Consider the following 20545-nt stretch of genomic DNA (forward strand, 5'->3'; position numbering starts at 1 on the left):
CTTGGCACCAGCGCCCGCGGCCCGGACGCCGCCCCTTAAGTGCGTGCGCGGCCCACCCTCGCTCGGCGCGGCCAATCCGCGGGCAGCCACGCCCCGGCCCCCGCCCCTCCACCAATCGCCGGCGCGCGTCGCGGCACAGCCGTAGCGGCGCCCCGGCGCATCATTGCGAGGCGCAAGGAGCGTGCGCGGGGGAGCGGCGGCGCGCGCCCCAGCCACCGCCCAATAGCCGCGCGCCCAGGGCGTGCCCCGCCCACGGCCCGAGCGGACCAAGGGTCCCGGAGGCCCGACGGCCCGAGCGCACCCGAGTGGAGCGCGGACTCCCGGTCCCCGGCGCGGGGGCGGCGCCCGTGGAGTCCAGGCTCAGCCTGCCCGCCCCAAGAGGGAAGAAGTCTCAAGATCACTTTGCGCCGGGGCTTCCCCCAGCGCCCCTGGCAGCGCCGCCCTGCGGGGCTCCCGGCGCCAGCTCCAGACTCCACCGGCGCCGGCCTCTGGGGCCTCAGCTGAGCCCTGGCATCACAGGGCGAATCCTCCCCTGCAGGCATGCCAGCCCCATCGTTCTGCCACCGGCTGAGCACTGGAATCCAAGGTTGCTGCCGTCGGCCTGCCTCTAGAAGAGCAGGACAGCGGGGCCCATAGTCCCAGTCCACTCTCAGCGCTGAACTGGGTGAGGGTGCATGCTGAGGAGCCCTGGGGCTCCCTAAGCCCCGCCTGCTGGGGCAGAAGTGATTGAAGTCCCCGGGCAGGGAGTTTCCCAGCTTGGTAGGGTAAGCACACTGACTGAAACTGCCCACCCTGGCCAAGCACCGTAGTTCCTGTTTGCAGGAGTTGTTTTAGGACAGGAGGTCCTGGTAAGGAACAGGAATAAGCCACCACCAACTGGGAGAGTTCGGGAAAGGTCAAAAAGTGACACCACATGTCCAACCACCTCTCAGAATCCATCTCACTGGCATCCATCTTGGCTGAACAAGGCGTGTGCCACCAGGAAGGACCCTGAGTCCGAACAATTGGCCAAAGACAACCTGGAACCTAATCCCATCACCGTAAAACCAGAGACTGTGAGCCCCAAGGCAGAGCAGTCCATCCTGGTCTTCCCTTACCCTCCTGCTCTCCGCCCAGGCGTCCCTTCCCAGTAAAGTCTCTTGCTTTGTCAGCAGGAGTGTCTCCTCAGACTATTCATTGCCCAGTGTTACACAAGAGCCCACTTTGGGGCCCTGGAAGGGGATCCCCTTCCTGCAACAAATAGCGACTCTGGAGGGGACTCTTCTTTGCTGCGACTGACATCCTGACCACTCGGGGTACTCAGGGACCAGCTTGCCCGCCAATGGACCAGACCTAGCGGCTGCAACTGGGACCTTTTTGTCCCTGCTCTCCTCTTGACACGGACAACTGGCCAGAGTGCCCTGACCAGTTAAGGAACAAGAGACTTTACTGACCTTTCTCCCCTTTGCTCTTTCTTCTCCTTAACCCTTCCTATCCTACTCTTTTTTCCTAGTCCCTTGGTCCTGGAAGCAGGAATCTGGTCAAAGGGCCTCAAGGATTGGAGACTGAGGATTGGAGACTGATCACCTCCTCTTGGCAGAGAACTCAAATTCTGATTCTGTTCTGGTCTGGTTTCTGTTAAGGCCGAGTTCCAGTCCCCCGCTTCTCTGGAAGCCCAGGGTAAAATCCCGTGAGGCCTGGGTATCTGCAGGTGGCAAGAGACGTCTATAAGGCCACCCCTTTTGCCGTTCTCTCCCACCTCCTCCCCCTTCTTCCTTTCAACCTGGCTTCCTTTCCTCCCTTTGAAATCTCTGAAGACTTGAGATATTTTCATTTACTCTGTTAGTACTTGGATCTGAAGTTCTGTGTCTCTATGGGAGGTTTTCTTAGAAACTGTAATCTTGTATTTAAGGGAGTGTTTTATGAGAACTGCCAGGTCTATGTGTGTGTTTTATATTCTGTGTTCTGATTTGTGATGCCCATTTTGCTTTGTGTGGCTACCATTCGGTTTAGACCTGCTGCCATTTTGTTAGAACTTGATTTTCTTTCCCTGTGCCTTGAGACCAGGGTTCTCAGGAACACCTATCTAGACCATCTCTTAATTCCTGAGACTGAGGAAAAATGGGGAGAAGTCTTTTTATAAACTAGTGAATTTTATATCATAATGTCTAATGCATGACTAAGTTTAGAAAATGGAGCTAGGTCTTGCCTTGTATCTGTCTGAATATGTGTATGTCTCGGTATATCTTTGTTTCTGGATAACATTTTTGAGATTAATTTGTAAATTAGCTCTATTTAATTGACTTAAATAAAAGTAAGCAGCTTACAAATCAGATAATTCTAAATTAAACTAAACGAATTCCAGGTTCACATGAAGTGGGAAATATTCAGTATTAAATTAATACCTGGTAACACAGACATCCATCAATAAGTATAATACTTTTGTACCTAGGTTTCCGTCAGTTTAGTCGCTCAGTCATGTCCGAATCTTTGCGACCCCATGGACTGCAGCACGCCAGGCCTCCCTGTCCATCACCAACTCCCGGAGCTTGCTCAGCCTCATGTTCATCGAGTCAGTGATGCCATCCAATCGCCTCATCCTCTGTCGTCCCCTTCTCCTCGCCTTCAGTCTTTCCTGGCATCAGGGTCTTTTCCAGTGAGCCTGTTCGTTGCATCAGGGGCCAAAGCATTGGAGCTTCCTATAGGTTTACTAGAGGTCAAAGAAGACTGTGTTCTGATACAAATTTGTCAGCAAGAAATGTACCTCATTGTGGAAAATACTTGAGGGAAACTAAGATGTGTTTTCAGTAGAAGGTATGAAAATACTGAAAATAATTATGCATGCTCAGGATTTTCTAAAATTGGATCACAATTAGTTGGATAAATGGATTTTGTTAGGAATGACACAGCCACAGGAAAACTGGTTAGAGCCAACTAGGTCCAGTATGACAGAGTCGATTTTCTCGAGCCCTTGAGCCTTGGTATATACACCCATTGTGACATAGCAGCAAGCTAAATGATACACCCATCAGCATCGACTGAATCTGACCAGATGTTCTAAACCCTTTTGATTGATTTTTGTGGACAAAACTTAGATCGAATTCTGTTGAAGTTCTTTTGATCTCTAGTTAACTTTGGGGTGCTTCAGAGCACCCCTGAAACATCCTATAGAGAGGTATTAAACTAATTGTGTTTATTTGGTTGGTTAAATTACATGGGAAATATTATCAAATGAGTGATAAATCCTCGCAGGTTATAATGTATGGTAAATATTACTAATATAGATATCCTAGACATTATATGGAGTTCCTAACATTCTGATATGTCCTAGTATTCTAATGAGAAGCCTGATGACTTCACAGACGTTAACAAAAGGACTGAATGAACCAGCGAATATGCATTTAGCTTTTATGGTTTCTATCTGAAAAAAATCACAGGTTTGAATCTGTGTTTTGGGGGAGTAGAGGAAACCTTCCCCTCAAACTAATTATGACAAGAATTTGGTAAAATTAGATGTTACAAACAAATAACAATTATATTTTCTATCTGACTTCTTCAGAAATTGGACACTCTTGGTTTCTAGTAACTTTATCAGATGAGTTAGGAAAGTTACCTCACTAACAGGTACAGAAATCTCAAGGAATTTTAAGACCTTGAAAATGGAAGAATTCACCTATATTGTTAGGTGAAATCTATAATAAGATTTTGGCATGACTTTCCCAGTCCTGAAAGGTTTTATTTTACAAGTTCAGTCTGAGACTTTAACAGCAAAGTAAAAAGTCTATGATCAATTGGTTATATAAACCAGGTTAGGCCAAATTTTTGAGAGCATAACTATTTTGCAAACAAACTAGCATTAATTTTGTTATATTTGATAAAAATGAGGGTAACTTTAGGGAGAAAAAGATGTTTCGATAAATGTTAAATCTCTGTTAATAGAGGTCTGTATCTAGTAAGACTCATTTCCTGGATAGTTCTTTGCTGTTATATGATATTAATGTAAAATTTAATTGAATTCCTAAAAGACACCCTAAGTTTGTTTCTGAAACTTACCTCAGTAATCTGTCTTTGGATAAAGATCAGATGTCTCATAAGCTGCAACCAGGACTGAAGAAGGACATAGTTTAAGGAACTGTTTCCAACCTGGATGGAAGGACCTTTTCATCAGGTACTCTTAACTAGCTCATGCACAGTGAAATTGAAGGGATATTGACTCAGACTAATTCCCACTTCCAAAGGCCCTACAGTGGACTGGTCTATAGAGAGGACAGTTGACCTGATCTCACTTTAAAATGATGCTCAAACAGAGGAGAAACTGGACTACCCAGGACGAGAAGATGACATCAGAGATAAGACAGCTTGCCCAAGATGCTGGACCTGACTAGTATGATCATTTAAAATGTTTTCTTGACTTCTTAGACTATTGCATATAAATCAAATGTTCTTCTATCATAGGCCTGATCCTATGCTAGTTTTAGAAACAATCCAGTTGTTGGGTTTGTGGCCAATTACCTGTGTCTAGTTCTGGGTTACCCTGGTGAATTTCTCTACTCCAAGATGCAAACTGGTTGACCCTGAGAAAAGACTGGTTGACTTTAAAAGAAAAGAAAAATTATAGTCAGATCCAGGTCACTACTGATAATCACTAGATAGGATCCCCTCACCTGGCCAGTTAATGATGCCTGCTGTGACCCTGGCCATAAGTTTGAGTTTATGTTGCTCAACGTAAATGTTGAGTTTATTGTTGCTCAATTAGAGCAACAAGCAAAGTTTCAGCGAAGGAAAAAACATCTCCTGCAATTATGGGATGGATTTATATAAATAACACCTGGCTATGGTAATTTAGGCATCCATCTTGGCTGAACAACATGTGCGCCACCAGGAAGCACCCTGAGTCAGAACAATTGGCCAAAGACCACCCGGAAACTAATCCCATCACCATAAAACCCGAGACTGTGAGCCACGTGGCAGAGCAGTTCTCCTGGCTTCCCTTACCCTCCTGCTCTCTGCCCGCGCACCCCTTCCCAGTAAAGTCTCTTGCTTTGTCAGCAGGAGTGTCTCCTCGGACAGTTCATTTCTGAGTGTTACACAAGAGCCCATTTTTGGGCCCTGGAAGGGGTCCCCCTTCCTGCAACAAGCCCAGCACACCAAGTACCTTCCAAGTCAGACACCACAATGCCAAGTCCTGTTGGAGGAAACAGGGTCTCCCCCATCCAACAAGGGAGGACCTGGGGCTCCAATGAAGGGGTTTGTCTGAGGGCACCTGGCAGTCAGTGAGAGCCAGGGTCCCACCCTAGACTCCCACTTTCTCCCACCCAGTGTCCACAACAGAAAACCTGCGGAAGCGGGCCCGAGTTGCTTACCTGGTGTCAGTACTGGAGGAGGTGGTCCAGGGCTCAGCAGCATCAGTGGGGCTCCCCTGGAGTTTGTGGGGCCACGCGCTCTACTAGCTGGCCCCAGCTTCATTTTTCTCCTGTGGTGGACACCGATTTGCACCACAGCCTGCACTCAGAATGGGCGCGCTGTGGCACAGGCCCGGGAGAGCTGTGCGGTGAGGGCGAGCCCCGGGCACAGCGAAGGCTGCCCTGCGCAGGGCTGAGCAGGAGAGTGCCAGAGGGCAGGCAAGGGTTGGCAGGACCTGTCAGAAACTCAGTTGCATTGGGTCCACAGTGGGCTTCCATCCGGAGATGTCGGGGGTGGGGACCCAACAGAGAGGCTTTGGGAGACAGTGAGAGACAGGGAGGCCTGGCGCGCTGCAGTCCATGGGGTCGCACAGAGCAGACGTGACTTAGCGACTGAACAGCAACAGAGAGGCTCTCCCCCACCGAGGCCCTCTGCCTGGGTCAGGGCCCGGATGGGGCAGCTTACTGAAGGGAGAGAGCTCATCAAGGGGAGGGGCCAATTCAGAGGATGCTGCCTCCAGGCCGCGCACACGTTAACAGAGGCGGCGGGTTCGTCCGGGGTCAGTATGCAGGGGGATCAGTGCAGCCCACGCAGGAACCCGTGTGACAGTGTGCGTCCTCCCACACTGGGGTCACACCCGACCAGGCACGACCGAGGGTGGCAGCCTTGCTGGAGCAGGGACAGGCTGCCGGAGTCTGAGGGCCCAAGGGAGCCACTTGGAACCGTGTGCAGAGGAGCCAGGACCCACCTGATAGGTGGTTCTGGTGGTGGGTATGCCACTTCTCAGCCTTCCCCTACTGGGAGGCTTGCTGGTCCGGGGAGCCGAGACCAGGCAGGGGTTCTGGCTGGGTGCCAGCATCCTAGCAGCCGAACCTAATTTGCTCCCCACGGGACAGCTGGAGAAACCTGCTCCCTTGCCGAGAAGCCTCTGATCGCTCCTAGACTGAAACTGCACCCCACACCCCCAACTCTGATGCTTGGGCCACTCCAAGCAGACACACCAGGCCCACTCTCCAGGCCTGTGTCCTTGCTGGGCCAACTGCTGGGGGACAGCCTTCAGGGCTCAGTTGGAATGTCTCCTCGGTGGAGCCCTCCCCAGCCATGGGTTAAACCCGCTCCGTCTCATGACCTGCCGACTCGCTTTTTAATGGTCCCCAGACCTGGGAAAGACTTGGATGACTTGTGTGGCGTCTCGCTGACAGAGGGCAGGCTCCTGGGGGGCCTTGCCCGTTTCGCCCTCTGCTGGCACAGCAGGCACTCGGTTCAGGGTAGCGGGATGAACCGGCAACGGGTACACTGCATCACTGGCAGACCTGGGGGCCCGGGGCTCCGCCAGCCGCTCAGGAGGCAGGGCTGAGGTCTGAGGGTCCCACCCCCCTTTGCTCCAGGCCCACAGTCAGCACGGTGACAGCTGGAAGAGGAACAGGAGCTGTCTTCACGGCCTCCTGGAAGCTGGAGGTTTGCTGGCATCTTAGACTTGAGGGAACCGGGGCTGCAGCCATGAGCGGGCTCCCATACCACCCGGCCTCCCAGGAGGGAACCTGAGCCCAGCGGGGCTGGGCACGGAGGGAGCGGGCAGGATACTGCTGCGCGGTTTTATTACTATAAATATACAGTAAAAACGAACAAAAACTAGCCAATCAGAGTACATCAAATGACAGCACATGTGAGTCCAAGACAGGCCAGTCTGCACCCTGTCCTGCAGAATCACTGACACCAACACAGACGGTGAGAGGCTGGGGTGCTGACCGTGAGAGGAGTGAGCAGCAGGACATGGCCTCCCCGCCTGTGTGTGCAGGGGTGCGTGTGTGTGCATCGCCACGTGTGCCCCCAGGAGCACATGGTGGCCGAGAGGGGAGGGCACGCAGGGAGCCAAGGGGCTGGGGCAGGCCGCCCCGGCTGTGGCCTCTGCTCACAGGCTCGACCGGAGAGAAACGGGGGCGTCCCCCAAGTGCCCCGGGTGGGGCTGCCAGCCGCCCCGGGACCGTGCTCCCTGGGGCAGCTCCACAGGGAGCCAGGCCCTCTCTCGCTGGCCGAGGGCCAGCTCCTGGGTGCTGAGACCCATCCACCAGGCTCAAGGCCCTGCACGGGCAGCTGGTCCGGGGCACCAAGGCCAAGCGCCCCCTTGGCCTTTCTGCTGCCCAGAAAATGTATCTTTAAAAGATGAGGTCACCTCAGATGGGATCCACAACCCCCAGGCAGGTCCCACCACAGGAGCCCCAAACTGAAGGAATCAAGGAGGGACGGTGAGTCACGTCTACATGGCAAACAGAGGGCTGAGAAGCCCAAAGGCCTGTCACGCCCCCTAGGGGAAGAGCAGTGCCACGGGCAAGTGGAACCCCCACCTGGAAGGTCTGGTAAGGTGGGCGAAGCTGCCTCTGAGAAGGCGCCGGGCTCAGAGAAGGGCCCAGACAGAACCCCTGCCAGTGGCTGGGCCCACGGCAGGTCTGGCTGCCAGGCCGGCTGACCTGAGGGAGGCGCCCCATGGGGCCAGTGGGGAGGGGGAGGCCACACGCATGGTGGGGGACAGGCACTGTTTCCTTCATTGGCTGAGACTCGGCCCCTGCTTCCTTCCCTCCCAGAGTCCCGCGTCGTTCTGACGAGGCTGTGCTCGGTCCGCCACCGAATTCTCCGCTTTGCCACGTTCACTGGCGCCGACGGGCCCCTCACGGGCTTGGGGGCTGTGGAGGCCCATCCAGGCTTCTCATGGGTGACCAGCCCCCCGGGGCATGCGGGGGGAGCCCAGAGCTCGGCGCCCAGGGCAGAAAGCCGCCGTCCTTCATTGTGGACCATCAGCAAACCTTGACCGTAGAAAAGGGGAGTGGGCGGAGGCAACGGTCAGCTGTCCTCTCTGATGGAGGGTCACACGGCCCCTTGGAGCCGGAAACCACACCGCCGTGCAGACTGGAGGGTCCGGGGTCGCGCTGGGATCTTGGCGGAGGTGGGGGCTCTGCACTGCCAGCCGGGCCAGGCTCTCAGAGTGGGGTAAGCTCAGCAACCCTGGGGTCGGGGCTGGGGCCGCCAAGCGGGGGCCGGGGGTGCCCAGCGATGTGGAGGCTGCGGGGAGTCTCCATGGAGGTGGACCATCCTGCAGGGCGAGAGGGCAAAAGTCAGCGGGCAGCCCATGGGCTCTGGGCTCCCACAGCCGCCCAGCATGTTTGCAGTGGGGCACACGGCAGGCCGGCGACCTTGGCCAGCTAAGGGGTGCCCGCCGCTGGCCCCTGCCCACGCCTGCGCTGAGCTTCCTGCTTCTGCCGGGCCACTGTCCCGTCACCACTGGGTTCAGCTGGACTCGGTGGCCCCGGCAGAGGGGCACAGGCAGTGGGGCCCGGGGCACCCCAAGAGGCACCCCCAGGGTGCTATGAACTACCCCTGTGCTCAGGCCACCCCGGGCACTGGTGCCTGGGGCGCCACACCTTGCAGGCCCCAGGCAGCTTCAGGGGCAAACCCAGGTGTCCCTGGGGCCAGCGACAGACCCTCGGGGACCCAGCGAGGGGACTGTCTTCTTAGGAGCTGAGGCTGCACACGGGAAGCCAGCTCTGCCATGCAGCCCAGAAGACAAACACGGTTCTCCGCAGCCAGGTCTGAGCAGTTTCTCGCTTCTTGAAGTTTTACCCAAGTGGCAACACTATCTCCCAAGGATGAGGCTGGGGCCAATGTCATAAAAGTGCCAGGTCCGATTTCAGTTGAAGCTAAACATTGTCACAAGAAGCGACCAAGGAAGGTAGGAGAGGTCTGTGGGAGGAATGTCGTCGGTGGCGGACCCCGCAGTTGGGCAGCACGGCTGACTGGGAGGGGGGCCAAGTCCTCCAAGGCCGACAGCCGGGGGCAGGACCCCACCACATTCATCTAGAAACCCTGGGCCATCGAAGGCACCAGATTCTTTCTCTCCAGACTTCCCAGCGGGCTGAGGTTGCCTGGAGGAGGGGCAGGGGTCCCCCAGTGCCTCCCTCTCTTTGAGGTTGCTCTCGGAATGGCTTTCAGTAAGATGCCCATTTGGGCTGTCCGGGGACCACTCACAGGCTGACCCCAGAGCATGCTGGTGTTCCAGGAGGTTCCAGGGGTGGGGGACAGGCTAGTTGTCAGCAACAGCAGGGTCCTGGCTGGTGCTGAGTCACTGATCCTGGGACCCTCGAGGCTACAAGAGCCTCACTGGGCATCCTGGTCCAGAGGGAAAGTCCTCCGGTTCCAAAGGCTGGTCGGACCCCTCCCCCAAGGACCACCTCTCTGGAGCACCCCTGCTGTGGCCTTCAGAAGCCTCTGGATTCAAAATCCAGGGCCCCAGAGAAGACTTCCCCATATGGGGAAGCAGCCCCCCGCCCCTCGTGCGAAGGCGTCACGTACCGGCTTACTCCTCTAAACCAGCGGAGCAGGAGCCGGGCCCCAGGGCTGCCAGAGGAGGAGAAAGACGGAAGCTCGGTTAGCAGGGCGCTCAGAGGGGCCGCACACTCCAGGCAGAGGCGCCGGCACAGGGGACTGAGGTGCAGGCGCGGGGGCGGGGTATGATAGGAACAAACGCCATGCGCACGCGGACAGGTTGATGCACAAGAGAGGTGCCGAGCACGTTTCCCGAGAGTGCGCCCGGGCCTGGTGCTAAGGCAGAGGACGCCAGGCCGGGGAAGGACCCAGGCAGCCGGCAGGGATGAGGGGCTGGGCGTGGCGGGGCCCAGCAAGGGCCTCCAGCCCGCGGGGCTGATGGGGCACCGGGCATCGCAGGCCTCTCCGTTTTACGGATTTCCCCACCCCGACTTTATCCTATCTGGCAGGTTACACTAAGATCCACTAAACCACGCTTCCTCCACCCAGAGGACACCTGCAGTTGCTGAAAAGAAGGTACCCCCCACGTGTGGGGGCTCACGTTCTTAAAGCCACACAGTGCCGTGGGAGATGCTCAGGGTCTCTGCTGAAGGAGGAAGCTCGGGGGAAAGAGGCGGCGGCATGGGGGTGGGCGGTCACAAAAGTGGTGGATCCCTGAGGGCCCCAGCCTGCCCCCAGGAGCAGGCAGCCAAGCTAGGGGGGAAGCGGGTGGAGGACAGTCCAGCGTGGCCCCCGTTCTGCGCTGGCGTCAAGAACCAAGCCCACCCCACTGTCTGGTCACGCACCAGGGCCAGCCAGTGGCCTCTGCCGCTCTCCCCACCCCGCAGCTGGCCGAGATCCACAGGAGGTCTGAGACACGCTGGGGGTCCTGACCGCCAGAGGTCCCGGGCCCAGTGATGGGCTGGGCCAGCCCTGCAAACGCCTGGACGCTCTGTGGGCCACTGGAGGGGTGAGAAATAGGGGGCAGTCCTGCACGGGCTGAGTGTGCTCGGGGTGCCCCCAAGCAGCACCCAGGGGCCAGGGTGAGAGGCCATCGGCAGGATCGGCAGGATCAGGATCCGCTCAAGGCTCCGGGAAGCGGAGTCTCTCCTGACCCCTCCTCCCCACCCTGCCCGACCAGGTTTTCACCCTCAGGAAACACCAGGTCCTCTGGAGTCCCGAGTCGCTCTAACAGAGCTTCGCCCGTGGGTTCCTCTTGGGGGGCCTGTGTGTGTCGGTGAGCCACCTGTCGTCTGCCTCTTCACACCAGCACCCCGACCTCCAAGCTCCCTCTGTTTGCACAGGCTCTGCTGCTCGGCCAGAAGCCCAGGGACAAGAAGCCCTTCCACACTGAAGCCCATCTCAGCCCCCCAGTGCCCAGCCATAGCTCAAGGCAGTGTGGCTCCCGGGGCAGGCGGGGGCAGAGAGGAGGGCCTTTCCCGCCACCAGGAAGGAACCAGGCTCTGAGAGCAACGAGGCTGCTCGTCTCGACTCCAGAACCTCAGGTGTAGCGCCCTTACCTGGCAGGAAGACGTCGGCAGGTGCACTGGGCTGGCTGCGGCCACAGGGCTCGGGGCTGCCGTCCTGCAGGACATTCTCGATGGACGGCACGCGGCTCCCTGCAGGGGACAGGGCAGGTGGGGGGCCTGCAGGCAGGAGGTGGTCCGGCCATGCCCCTGAGCCCAGACCCCACCCCGACTCCCCCGCTCTCCCGGGACCGAGGCAGACGGTCCGTTATGTTCTCTTCCTTTTTCCTTTTCTCCTGCCCCCTGACCCCTCTGGGGGGGCATGGGGCTCTGTTATGTTTTTATTAGAAAAACATCCCATGCCCACATTGAAAAGAATGTCTGCTATCTTCCGGAACGGGCAGGTGGGCACACAGCTCCAGGCCCACAGCGGGGCATTCACGTCGGGGGTGGATCCTCCTCCTTACATGTCAGACCTCAGCTGGGACCTGCCCTGCGCTTCTGGGGCCCTCAGAGGGCCCTGGATCCCATGACAGGGCCCTGGAGGCCCCCGGTCCCGGAGCACTGTGCAGGTAGGAAGGAGCTGCCGCCACTGGGGGGTGAAGCTGAGGCCTGAGGGGCAGACGGGCCTGCCTGCACGGTGAGCAGGAAGCAACAGCACTGGGCTCCCAGGGGGACACCCCCTTCCTGGCACCACTCCCAAGGGCCTGCAGGCCGCGGTCACCCCGTGACCCTCGGGGCCAGGGGCCACGCAGCTGGGAGGGCTCACGCTGCCAGAGATGGCAGGGTGCTCTGGGGACCTTGACCACACCCGGGCCTCCCCCGACACCAAGCCTGGTGAATCTCTGTCTCCTTGTCTGATGCGGGGAGGAACCACTGGGACAGCAGAGGGATGGCGTCTCCAAGTCGCATCACCTCCCTTGAGGCCCTGTGGTGGCTTGGCAGGTCCCTGCCCCACCCAGAGCCAGTGCCTGGCAGCGGCGGCTGGGACTAGACCCCAGGGGCCACTGAGTGCTAACGAAACCCTCTGCTCAGGAAGGGCGCCAGGACCCCCGCATGGGGGACACACAGGGGAGGGACTGGCTGAGCTGTGCACGCCCCTGGCCATCGGCCACACCAGGCCCGAGTCCCAGAGGCCCCGGTGGGACCCTGCTGTGGTGGGACAGGCAGAGCCCCAGGCCAAGAGCATGAGGCACCAACCACGGCAGAACCGTCCAGGTGGGAAGAGAAAAAACGGCTGTTGCCACTAAAGGACGGGCAGGGAGGGAAACCGGGCGGCCGAGGGCTATCCTCCGTGCAGGAACTGCGGTGTGTGGTCAGCTAGCAAGGCTCGGAGAACCCTCAGAGGAGCAGGGGCGGAGCACGGCGGGGCTCAGGCCAGGGAGCACTCACCTTGCTTCATCGACGAAGTCTCATCCACCGTCTCAGTCATGAAGCTCTAAGACACAAGACACGTGCTTAGACCCTGGTGCTGACAGCCAGGCCCCGGACACAGGGGGCCCCACGGCCTTCAGCCCCTAGCAGTAGGGGCTGGGAGGCCAACAGGCAGGCAGAGGGGACAGACGGACAGGGCAGGGGCCTCACCTCGGGGGAGCTGCTCAGCGCCAGCCCCGCCCCGCCCGGCACGGGCAGAGCCTCCGAGTTGTCCTCCTCGTGGATGGGGGACGACGGGGACCGGAGGGTGCTGGGGACAGAGGGGGCAGAGGACAGGCGGGTGAGCTCAACCAAGCCAGCCCCAGGGGCCCCAACAGCCGGGGGGCCAGCACAGGTGCGCCAGGCCGGGGAGTGCGTGGCAGGAGGCCCCCAGGGCCCGCACAGAGGGGAAGGGAGCCTCGGCCAAAGGACAAGCCCGTGGCCTCCCCAATCTTTGGAGCCGCTCTGTGACACACAGAAGGCACTGGGGCTGTGGGAGTTCTACAGAACCTGTGCCTCCTTCATACTCTTCTAAAAACCCGTGAGCGTCTGAGAAAAACAGCCCGGCAGGGCTGGTCACCAGCACCTCCACGGGCGGCCCGGAGGACCCATGACTGACCCGTGGCCAGGCCCTGGGCACATGGCCCCCGGCTTGCAGTGGGGCAGGCGGGGCGGGGGCGGTGCAGCTGACAGGGCCGCACGCCGCCGCAGGGGGCTGCCGGTGCCGGGCTCACCTGTCAGGGGACTTGCTCCGGGGCTTGCCCTTCTGCAGGCTGCTTTCCACCATCCGATCGATCCCAGCAAGTGGACAGCTGGCCTGCGACAGGCCGTCTGAGACGCCTGAGTAAGTGATCTCCTCGTAGAGGGGAGCCGTGGGGACAGCTGGGGGGACGGCTGGGGGCACCGCCCGAAGGCCATTGAGTGCCTCGAGCAAGGAGATGGGCTCGTAGCCGGGCGGGATGCTGTCGGCGCTCTGTGGAGGAAGCGGGGGTGAGGGGCCAGCCGGCCAGGCGCCCGCCCACTGCCCACGGCGCCCCCGAGACGGTCTGCTCCCCAGAGCCTGCTCTCTGACCGTCCCCCGACCACTCCACCTTCCAGGCTCTTGTCCCCCGCCCTCGGGGGGCACCCCTGCCCAGGGAGGCCTCGGCCATCAGCCGTGGCCCTGGACATCCAAGTGTCCGTGTGGTGCCCAGAATGGAGGCAGAGAAGGCGTCCAGAAGGCCACCCGCCCCGGCCTCGGCCAGCCCCTGCCTGGCTTTCTGCTCCTGCCTGGTGGGCGCAGAGCGTGGGGGGCGCAGTTAGTAAGAGGAAGGGCCGGAGCAGAAGGGCAGCAAAGCCGTGGGAGAAGCCACTGGGAGCGCGCGGTCCAGGCCAAGAGGACCCGCCCGACACAGGGGTGGGGCCCAGAGACTTTCCGGGGCTGCGCAAGCACTGCTGGGCCGACACGGGCTCCCGGGAGTCTAATGGGCCCAAGACTGGTACTGCCCACGCTGTGAGGATCCAACCAACGGGCTAAGTTCAGGGCTAAAGGCGAAGGGAGCGGGAGGCCAGGCGCCGGGGGTGTTAGTTGGGCTGCCGGGGCCGCAGGTGGGATGGCCACCTGCCATCAGCTTGTGAGCGAGGTGAAGGGCAGTGCACTCTCCTTGGAAGCCCTGCCTGCCCCGCTGACCTGCAAGAGGTGACAGGGTGAACCTGGGGGCCAGGCGGGCAGAGGAGCCGGCTGGGGCTTCCTGTCCTCAGCAGCCACCTCTGGGCCACCTGGGACCACGGCGCCTGCATCTGCTCCCAGGCTGACTGCAGGTTCAAGTTATTACTCTAATCTCCCTCGCCCCTCGGAACAGGGAGAAGAAAAGGAAATCTCTGTGTCTAAGCTGACCCTCTGCCTTTTACCAAGGGGGTGGTCCAGGCAGAGGCCCGGCCTGGCAGCTACTCACCACCTGCCCCCTGCCTGCCTCCACCCCGAGATGCAGGGAAAATGAGAGAAATACGAGTGTTGGCCCGCAGGGCAGGGGTGCAGGGCGAGCAAGCGTGAGGGACATTCGCAACAAGAGCGGCAGCCTTAGTTCCACCTCTGATGTCATTCCACTGCCAGCAAGAAAAAAAAGGGAAACAGGGCACTCGGGAGAAAGCAGAGCTGGCGAGAGGGGTGCCGGGGCTTCGTGCCGACAGACCTTGTGTTCTGCTTGTTCCACAAAACTCCCTTCCTGGGTGGGCACGCCGGGACTGGGGATAGTGGGTCTGACAGGTTAAAGGAACTGGACACACTGGCCTGGGGTGAAAGTGCGTGCCCGTTCCGTCACTGCAGTCATCGGGGCACGGGGCAGAGACGAAGCCACGGGGCCAGACACACTTACTGTTTCCCCTTTAGGTTTCTTGCTGGCCAGGGAGGCGGGGTGCGACTTTGATTTTTTAAAGGGACACTGTCAAGATAAAAATCATAGGTTTTACCGCTGCCACCCCCCGTGCGGCGCCGAGTGGGCTGGACGGGGTCTCCCTGGCCTTCTGGCCTCCAAGCAGGCCAGGAGCCAGCGCTTTGCAAACTCTACCAGCCTCTGAGCCGCCCGCGGGGACCTGCCTGAGCATGGGTTCTACCTCGGGGCCTGGGTAGGCTGGGCCTGTGCATCCTCTTGGCACTGGAGGAGCCAGTGCCTGTCCCCAGCGGCCACTCCTGGTTTGGGCCAACTCCCACCCCCTGCCAAGCAGCAGGTCCTGGCTGGGGCGGGCAAGACAGCGGCCAAGCACGCCCCACGAGGGGGCCCAGCTGGGCACAGAGAAGGGAGCTGGAGGCCCCAACACGGCCTGGTCGACTCATTGCCAAGCCTGACTCCTAAAGATGGAGTTAAAGCCTCCGATCGCTCCCACTCGGTGCTGATCTTAAGATTCACTGCAGAAAATGGCTCACGTGGGCTCTGGTGCTTCGTGGAAACTGCTCGCGCAGGGAACGTGGTAGAGAATGAGGGCCACTTACTTGGGATCATAACATCCAGAGAGGGCTGCGCTGGCCCTCGGGAGCATGCAACGTTAACCATCCATGCCCTGGGCTGCCCTGCACTGTGGGAGGTGCTTCAGCCCTTCCACAGTGAGAGGGACAAACACGGGAGGGTCCCACCTGACCCTCGGACACCAGGGCAGAAATCAGGAGTGGCGGCAGTAAGAACCCACTGCCTGAGCCCACTCTCCATGGAGCAGCCAGCCTCCTGCCTCGGGGTGGGAACCTCAGCACCGTTCTCTCCACCAGCAACATGGATGGTGCTGGAGAAGGTGCTCACTGCTCTGAAATAAAGTCTACCGTTAAACGGCCGAGGGCCTGGTTTCAGAGCTGGAAGCCCTGGTGCCCACAGGCCTAGCAGGATAAGCAGTGTGGCTGGCCCAGGACAGTGGGGAGATGGGCATCCTTGCCCCTGATCCAGGGGCACACAGCACCTTAAGATACTGAAAGACTTAAACAGCGGCCTGGTTCTCAAACACTGGGGCAGAACTCATCACACCTGCTGGCCCAGGGCAGGCACCGTCTGTGGGGATGCCAGGCCGAGCGGTGTTGGCTCGTCTCCCTTTCAGAGCGCTGGCAGGGCCTCTGAGAATCACGGGATCCAAACAACTCAATCGAGAGCCAAGAAAACAGGCTCACAGGCTGACAACGCTCGAAGCCAGCGGGGACCCAAGAGCCGGGCCTGCCCCACGTCCCTCCTCCATCTTTTGTCTCTCTGCCCACCTCGGCGACCCCCGAACCGCTGCCCCGTCTGTGTGTCTCTCCACACTTCCTTCTGCTTCTCCACCTGCCCTTCTCTCAGCACCGCCCTGTCAACCTTCATCTCCATCCGCCCATGTCTCTGTGTGTCTGTGTCTGTCTCCCTCCCCGTCTCTCGAGGTCCCTGAAGCCTGGTCTAACTCCCCTTGTCCGCTGCAGCAAGGTCTGACCCACGGTTCCTTGGGAGCAGGTGCGGCGGACGGCTGCGGGTGCCCTCCTGTGTGCCTGGGCAGGGGCTGGGAGGGCAGGGAGCATGTGAGGATACGCCACTGCCGCCCTTTGGAGGAGAACTCCCTTCCTAAGAGCACACAATGCCCCTGGCTGTCTGGTGTGGTGGAGCAGAGATGACTGACACGATGACTCAGACTCAGCCAAAGGTCACCTGCATCTCAGAACCTTGCTATTGGTAGAAGCAACGTCCTCGGGGCAGCCAGCGCTCACGGGGCCGGGGTCGACCCCCCCCGAACTCAGCCTCACCGCTGCCCCCTGGGACCAGGCAGGTGAGCCAGGGGCCCCAAAAGCTGGCAGGGCACGGCCCTAAGGGCAGAGCCTGGACAGCCCGCTGCTGACCCACCAGCCCCACCAGGAGCCCTCTCTGTCCGAACGTGAGGGCGGGGCCTTACAGTGGGCGGGGCTTCTCACAGGCCCCCCACCCACCCACACCCCCGCCCTCTCCAGCTCCAACACAGAAAGGAAGAAGCACTCACAGAATGCTCGTCATGGTCCATGCTCTGGGCCAAAACAGGGCTGAAGGAGATGGGGGACAGGGCCCCCGGCTTCTTGCGCACCGCCCGGATCTGCAGAAGAGCTCGGAACGCTGCGGGGGAGGGATGGGTTCAGGTCACGTGGGGGCAGCACTCTGAGACCCTGCTGAGTTTCAGGGACCCTGACGACCACCCACCCTGCAGTGATCCTGGGAGAGGCCCAGGTTAAGGTTAAAGGAGAAAAAAAAAAGAAGGGAAAGAATATAAGTAGATTCCTCCCTGTAGGAAGCCAGAGGCTCCAGGGAAACATACCACCTTCTTGGAATTGAATATAAGAATGAATTCCTAAAGACCATGATTCTCAGACACAAGGAATTTCAGTCAGTCCAATACAGCTGATGAAACATAACCACCTTATATTTTAGTTTTCAGGTGGATGAAGAATTTGTTTTGTGAAAAGTATGGTAGTCATGAAATAGTACTTGTTATTGAAAACAAAACAAATGATTTAATCACAACAAAAGCCTTCAAAATGCCCTGCCCTGGTCTCCTTTGACTGTATATACAAACAACTAAACGCCTTTAAGCTGGAATGTAATTCACTAAAAACGAAAGTAAATCCAATTGGGAAACAAAGTAAAATGGCATGTTATTAATCCTTACTGAATGTAAGTTAGGTTTTTTAATATGCTAAACGGTTTCATAGGGCAAAGAGCACTTAGTTACAAAGACCAATTTGCATTTTTAAAAAAACTGGACTTTTTGGTTTTTTTTTTATACCAGGCTTCAGGGCACCCACCAGTCTGTGGGATTTCAGTCCCCACCAGGGATTAAACCTGGGTCCCAGTAGTGAAAGCCTGGAGCTCTAACCACTAGGATACCAGGGAACTCCCTGAGCTTTGCTATTTGTAAATCACACTTTCTTTTTCTCTCCCAGGGTTTCCCAAGGCCATGAATATTGATTAACTGCTCTGAAGCATGATTTTAACGTAGCTATAAACTATCCAACAAAAGAGCTTTATAGTGAACAGTCACTGACCAAAGAACTAAACACAACAATAAAAACATGTTTTTACGACCCGAATTTCAAATCTACCCATGCACTGCTTCCGAAAGCAACAATACACCTGACAGCCGCCTATGACTGAAAAAAAAAAGGCCATCCTTTATTTATTCAGAGAAAATGTCCCGCAGCGGCCACACGAGGGCGCCCTCACTGCCCACACCCAGCACCGACTGGGACCGGGCCAGGACCCCAGAGACACCAGCAGGACCCACGCCCTGAGGACGGTCCTTCTCTGCTGGAGGATGGATGTTTTACTCAAAATTTGGCCTGATGTGACAACCTTTTCCAGATGCTCCAGGAAACCAAATTTAACTCCGTGTTCATTTACACCCAGCACATTTTCCACTTTATTGTCGTGTTTTATCAGACTCATTTGAAAAGACCCTGATGCTGGGAAAGACTTAGCAGCAGCAGCAGCTGGCAAAGATTGAAGGTGGAAGAAGGGGACGGCAGAGGATGAGATGGTTGGATGCCATCACCAACTCGATGGACATGAGTTTGAATAAGCTCCAGGAGTTGGTGATGGAGGCCTGGCGTGCTACGGTCCATGGGGTCGCAAAGAGTCGGACACGACTGAGCAACTGAACTGAACTGAACTGCTCCGAGTCTGTCCCATGTACTCCTTGAGAAGCTCTGAGTCACTGATCGCGTCTCGGCAGCTCCCTGCACACACCGGCCGCCAGTCCCTCCTGGACCGGGTCCGACCTCCCCAGAGGTGCTGGCCATGACTGTGGGGGCCCTGCCTGTGCCGCCCCCGCCTGCCCCACTCACGCAGCCGGCAGATGGGGCAGTTGCTGGCCTGGTAGCGCAGCGTGTCCGCACAGGAGTTGCAGAGGCAGAGGTGGCGGCAGGGCAGGATCAGCGTGTCCCGGAGGTCAGACAGGCACACCACGCACTCGTTGCTGTTGTCGCTGTTCTCCTCATCCGAGGGCTGCGGGGACACGAGGCGCCCAGGGTCAGTGGCTCCTGAGGCCAGAGGTCAGACGCTGGGGACCTTCCCCCCCGGGGGCTGCGGGGGCCAAGGGAAGCCCCCGGGGGCAGAGGAAGGTCACCAAGGAGCAGGGCGTCCCCCCATCCACCCCCCCCAAATAGAGAGGACTCAGGTCTCCTGTTCCCCACAATTGAGGGGGCCTTTGCCCCCACACCCAGGCTCTATGGGCCGCCAGGCTCCCCTCACGGATGTCACACCCCGAGCTGAGCCGCTGCTGTGAGGGGGAAAAGGCCAGGGCCACCTGGGCAAGGTCTGGGGGCAGGAGCCGGCCCGGCGTCCCAGGCTGCCCTGACAGCCGGAGCCCAGTGATGGGAAGGAGGCAGCACATTTGCTGGAGAAAGGACAAAACGTCCCACAGGCTCTGATAACTCAAGAATGAAGGAAAAGCGATGGAGCTGGGGTCCTGGGGCCTCCAGGGGAAGGCACGGCAGGGCCCTGGCCAGGATGGGGGCCCAGGCAGGTCACCACCTCCGAGCAGCCAGCGGAGCGCGGGGGGCACGCTGGCCTGGCCTGCCCGTGGGGCCGCGAGCACGCACCTTGGTCTCCTGGTTGTTCTTGTTCTCAATGCCATAGATCTCCTGCAGCAGGTAGCTAACCCGGTCCACCTGCAGGGCAGAGCAGTCTCTGGGCACTCAACCCCCCGCCCAAGGGCTCCTCTGCAACCCCCAGCCCGACACCCACTCCCAGGGGCCGGGCTCGGGTCCTGGGGGCAGGCGTGGGTGTCTGCTCTGTCCAACCCCCGCCCCCCGCAGGGAGCAGATACTGCTGGAGACGGGCAGGGTGAGGTGCCCACAGGAAGCATGGACACTGGGTTCGGCCAGGCCCTGCCCAGCCCGGATGGCATAGAGCCAAGCTCTACTGGGCCTGGTGACCACACTTTCTGCTCACCTTATCAGGCCCAACCCCACAGGAAAACGACTCTGGACCCTCCTGTCACCCCTCCCGCCTAAGACTGACCAGAGTCAGGCCTCAAGGTGACTACGTTTCAGGGTGGCCTGAGTTGCTGCACTTCCCACCACACAGACCACAAAGACCCTCCTAAGAGCCATGGTGTGCCAGTCAGCTCTCCCAAAACCCGTGCCTGGACCACCACTGGGGTCTCTCGCCCTCCAGCCACCTCCAGGCATTGGCCCTGCCAGGGTTCTCTCGAGCCCTCTCTTAAAAAACTGGCCACCGCCAGCCCCGGGCCGTGGCTGACACGCCTGAGCAGCGGCACACAAGGGCAACCTGATCATCACGGCTCTGGAGAAAGACCCCACCGGGGCCATGGTTAGACCAGCCTCTAGGCTCGGCTCAAGGGGCCCTGGCCTCTAAATCCTCACAGAACGTTCTGAAGCGGGAGGCCACCAGGGGTGATTCTTCCTGGGGCTGGAACATGGAGTTACTGACTCCAAAGAAAGGCCGTATTGGTCTATAGCTCCCATGGGTTCCAAGAGATTCCATCTTTGCCTTAAATACGGATCAAGTCGATTCAAGTCT

The 20545-nt window shown here is 58.7% G+C and overlaps 1 protein-coding gene across 4 annotated transcripts in view; it reads right to left on the reverse strand.

Annotated features, from left to right (window-relative positions):
- Positions 1–7089: 7089 nt before the first annotated feature.
- Positions 7090–20545, reverse strand: part of MGRN1 (mahogunin ring finger 1) — a 36506-nt gene continuing 23050 nt past the window's right edge. The window contains exons 9-18 of one of the 4 annotated variants that reach the window (XM_068967142.1): positions 19603–19671; positions 18847–19006; positions 17013–17122; positions 14912–14977; positions 13292–13530; positions 12729–12828; positions 12537–12582; positions 11199–11297; positions 9727–9771; positions 7090–8470 (exon numbers count right to left, since the gene is read on the reverse strand). In XM_068967142.1, the coding sequence (XP_068823243.1) occupies positions 9731–9771; positions 11199–11297; positions 12537–12582; positions 12729–12828; positions 13292–13530; positions 14912–14977; positions 17013–17122; positions 18847–19006; positions 19603–19671 (930 nt within the window). In that variant the 3' untranslated portion in view covers positions 7090–8470; positions 9727–9730. The remainder of the gene's footprint in view (positions 8471–9726; positions 9772–11198; positions 11298–12536; positions 12583–12728; positions 12829–13291; positions 13531–14911; positions 14978–17012; positions 17123–18846; positions 19007–19602; positions 19672–20545) is intronic. The other 3 variants (XM_068967143.1, XM_068967140.1, XM_068967141.1) reach the window with 3 other exon arrangements.

Source organism: Capricornis sumatraensis, chromosome 3, assembly GCF_032405125.1.
Source record: "Capricornis sumatraensis isolate serow.1 chromosome 3, serow.2, whole genome shotgun sequence".
In the NCBI taxonomy this organism is placed as follows: domain Eukaryota; kingdom Metazoa; phylum Chordata; class Mammalia; order Artiodactyla; family Bovidae; genus Capricornis; species Capricornis sumatraensis.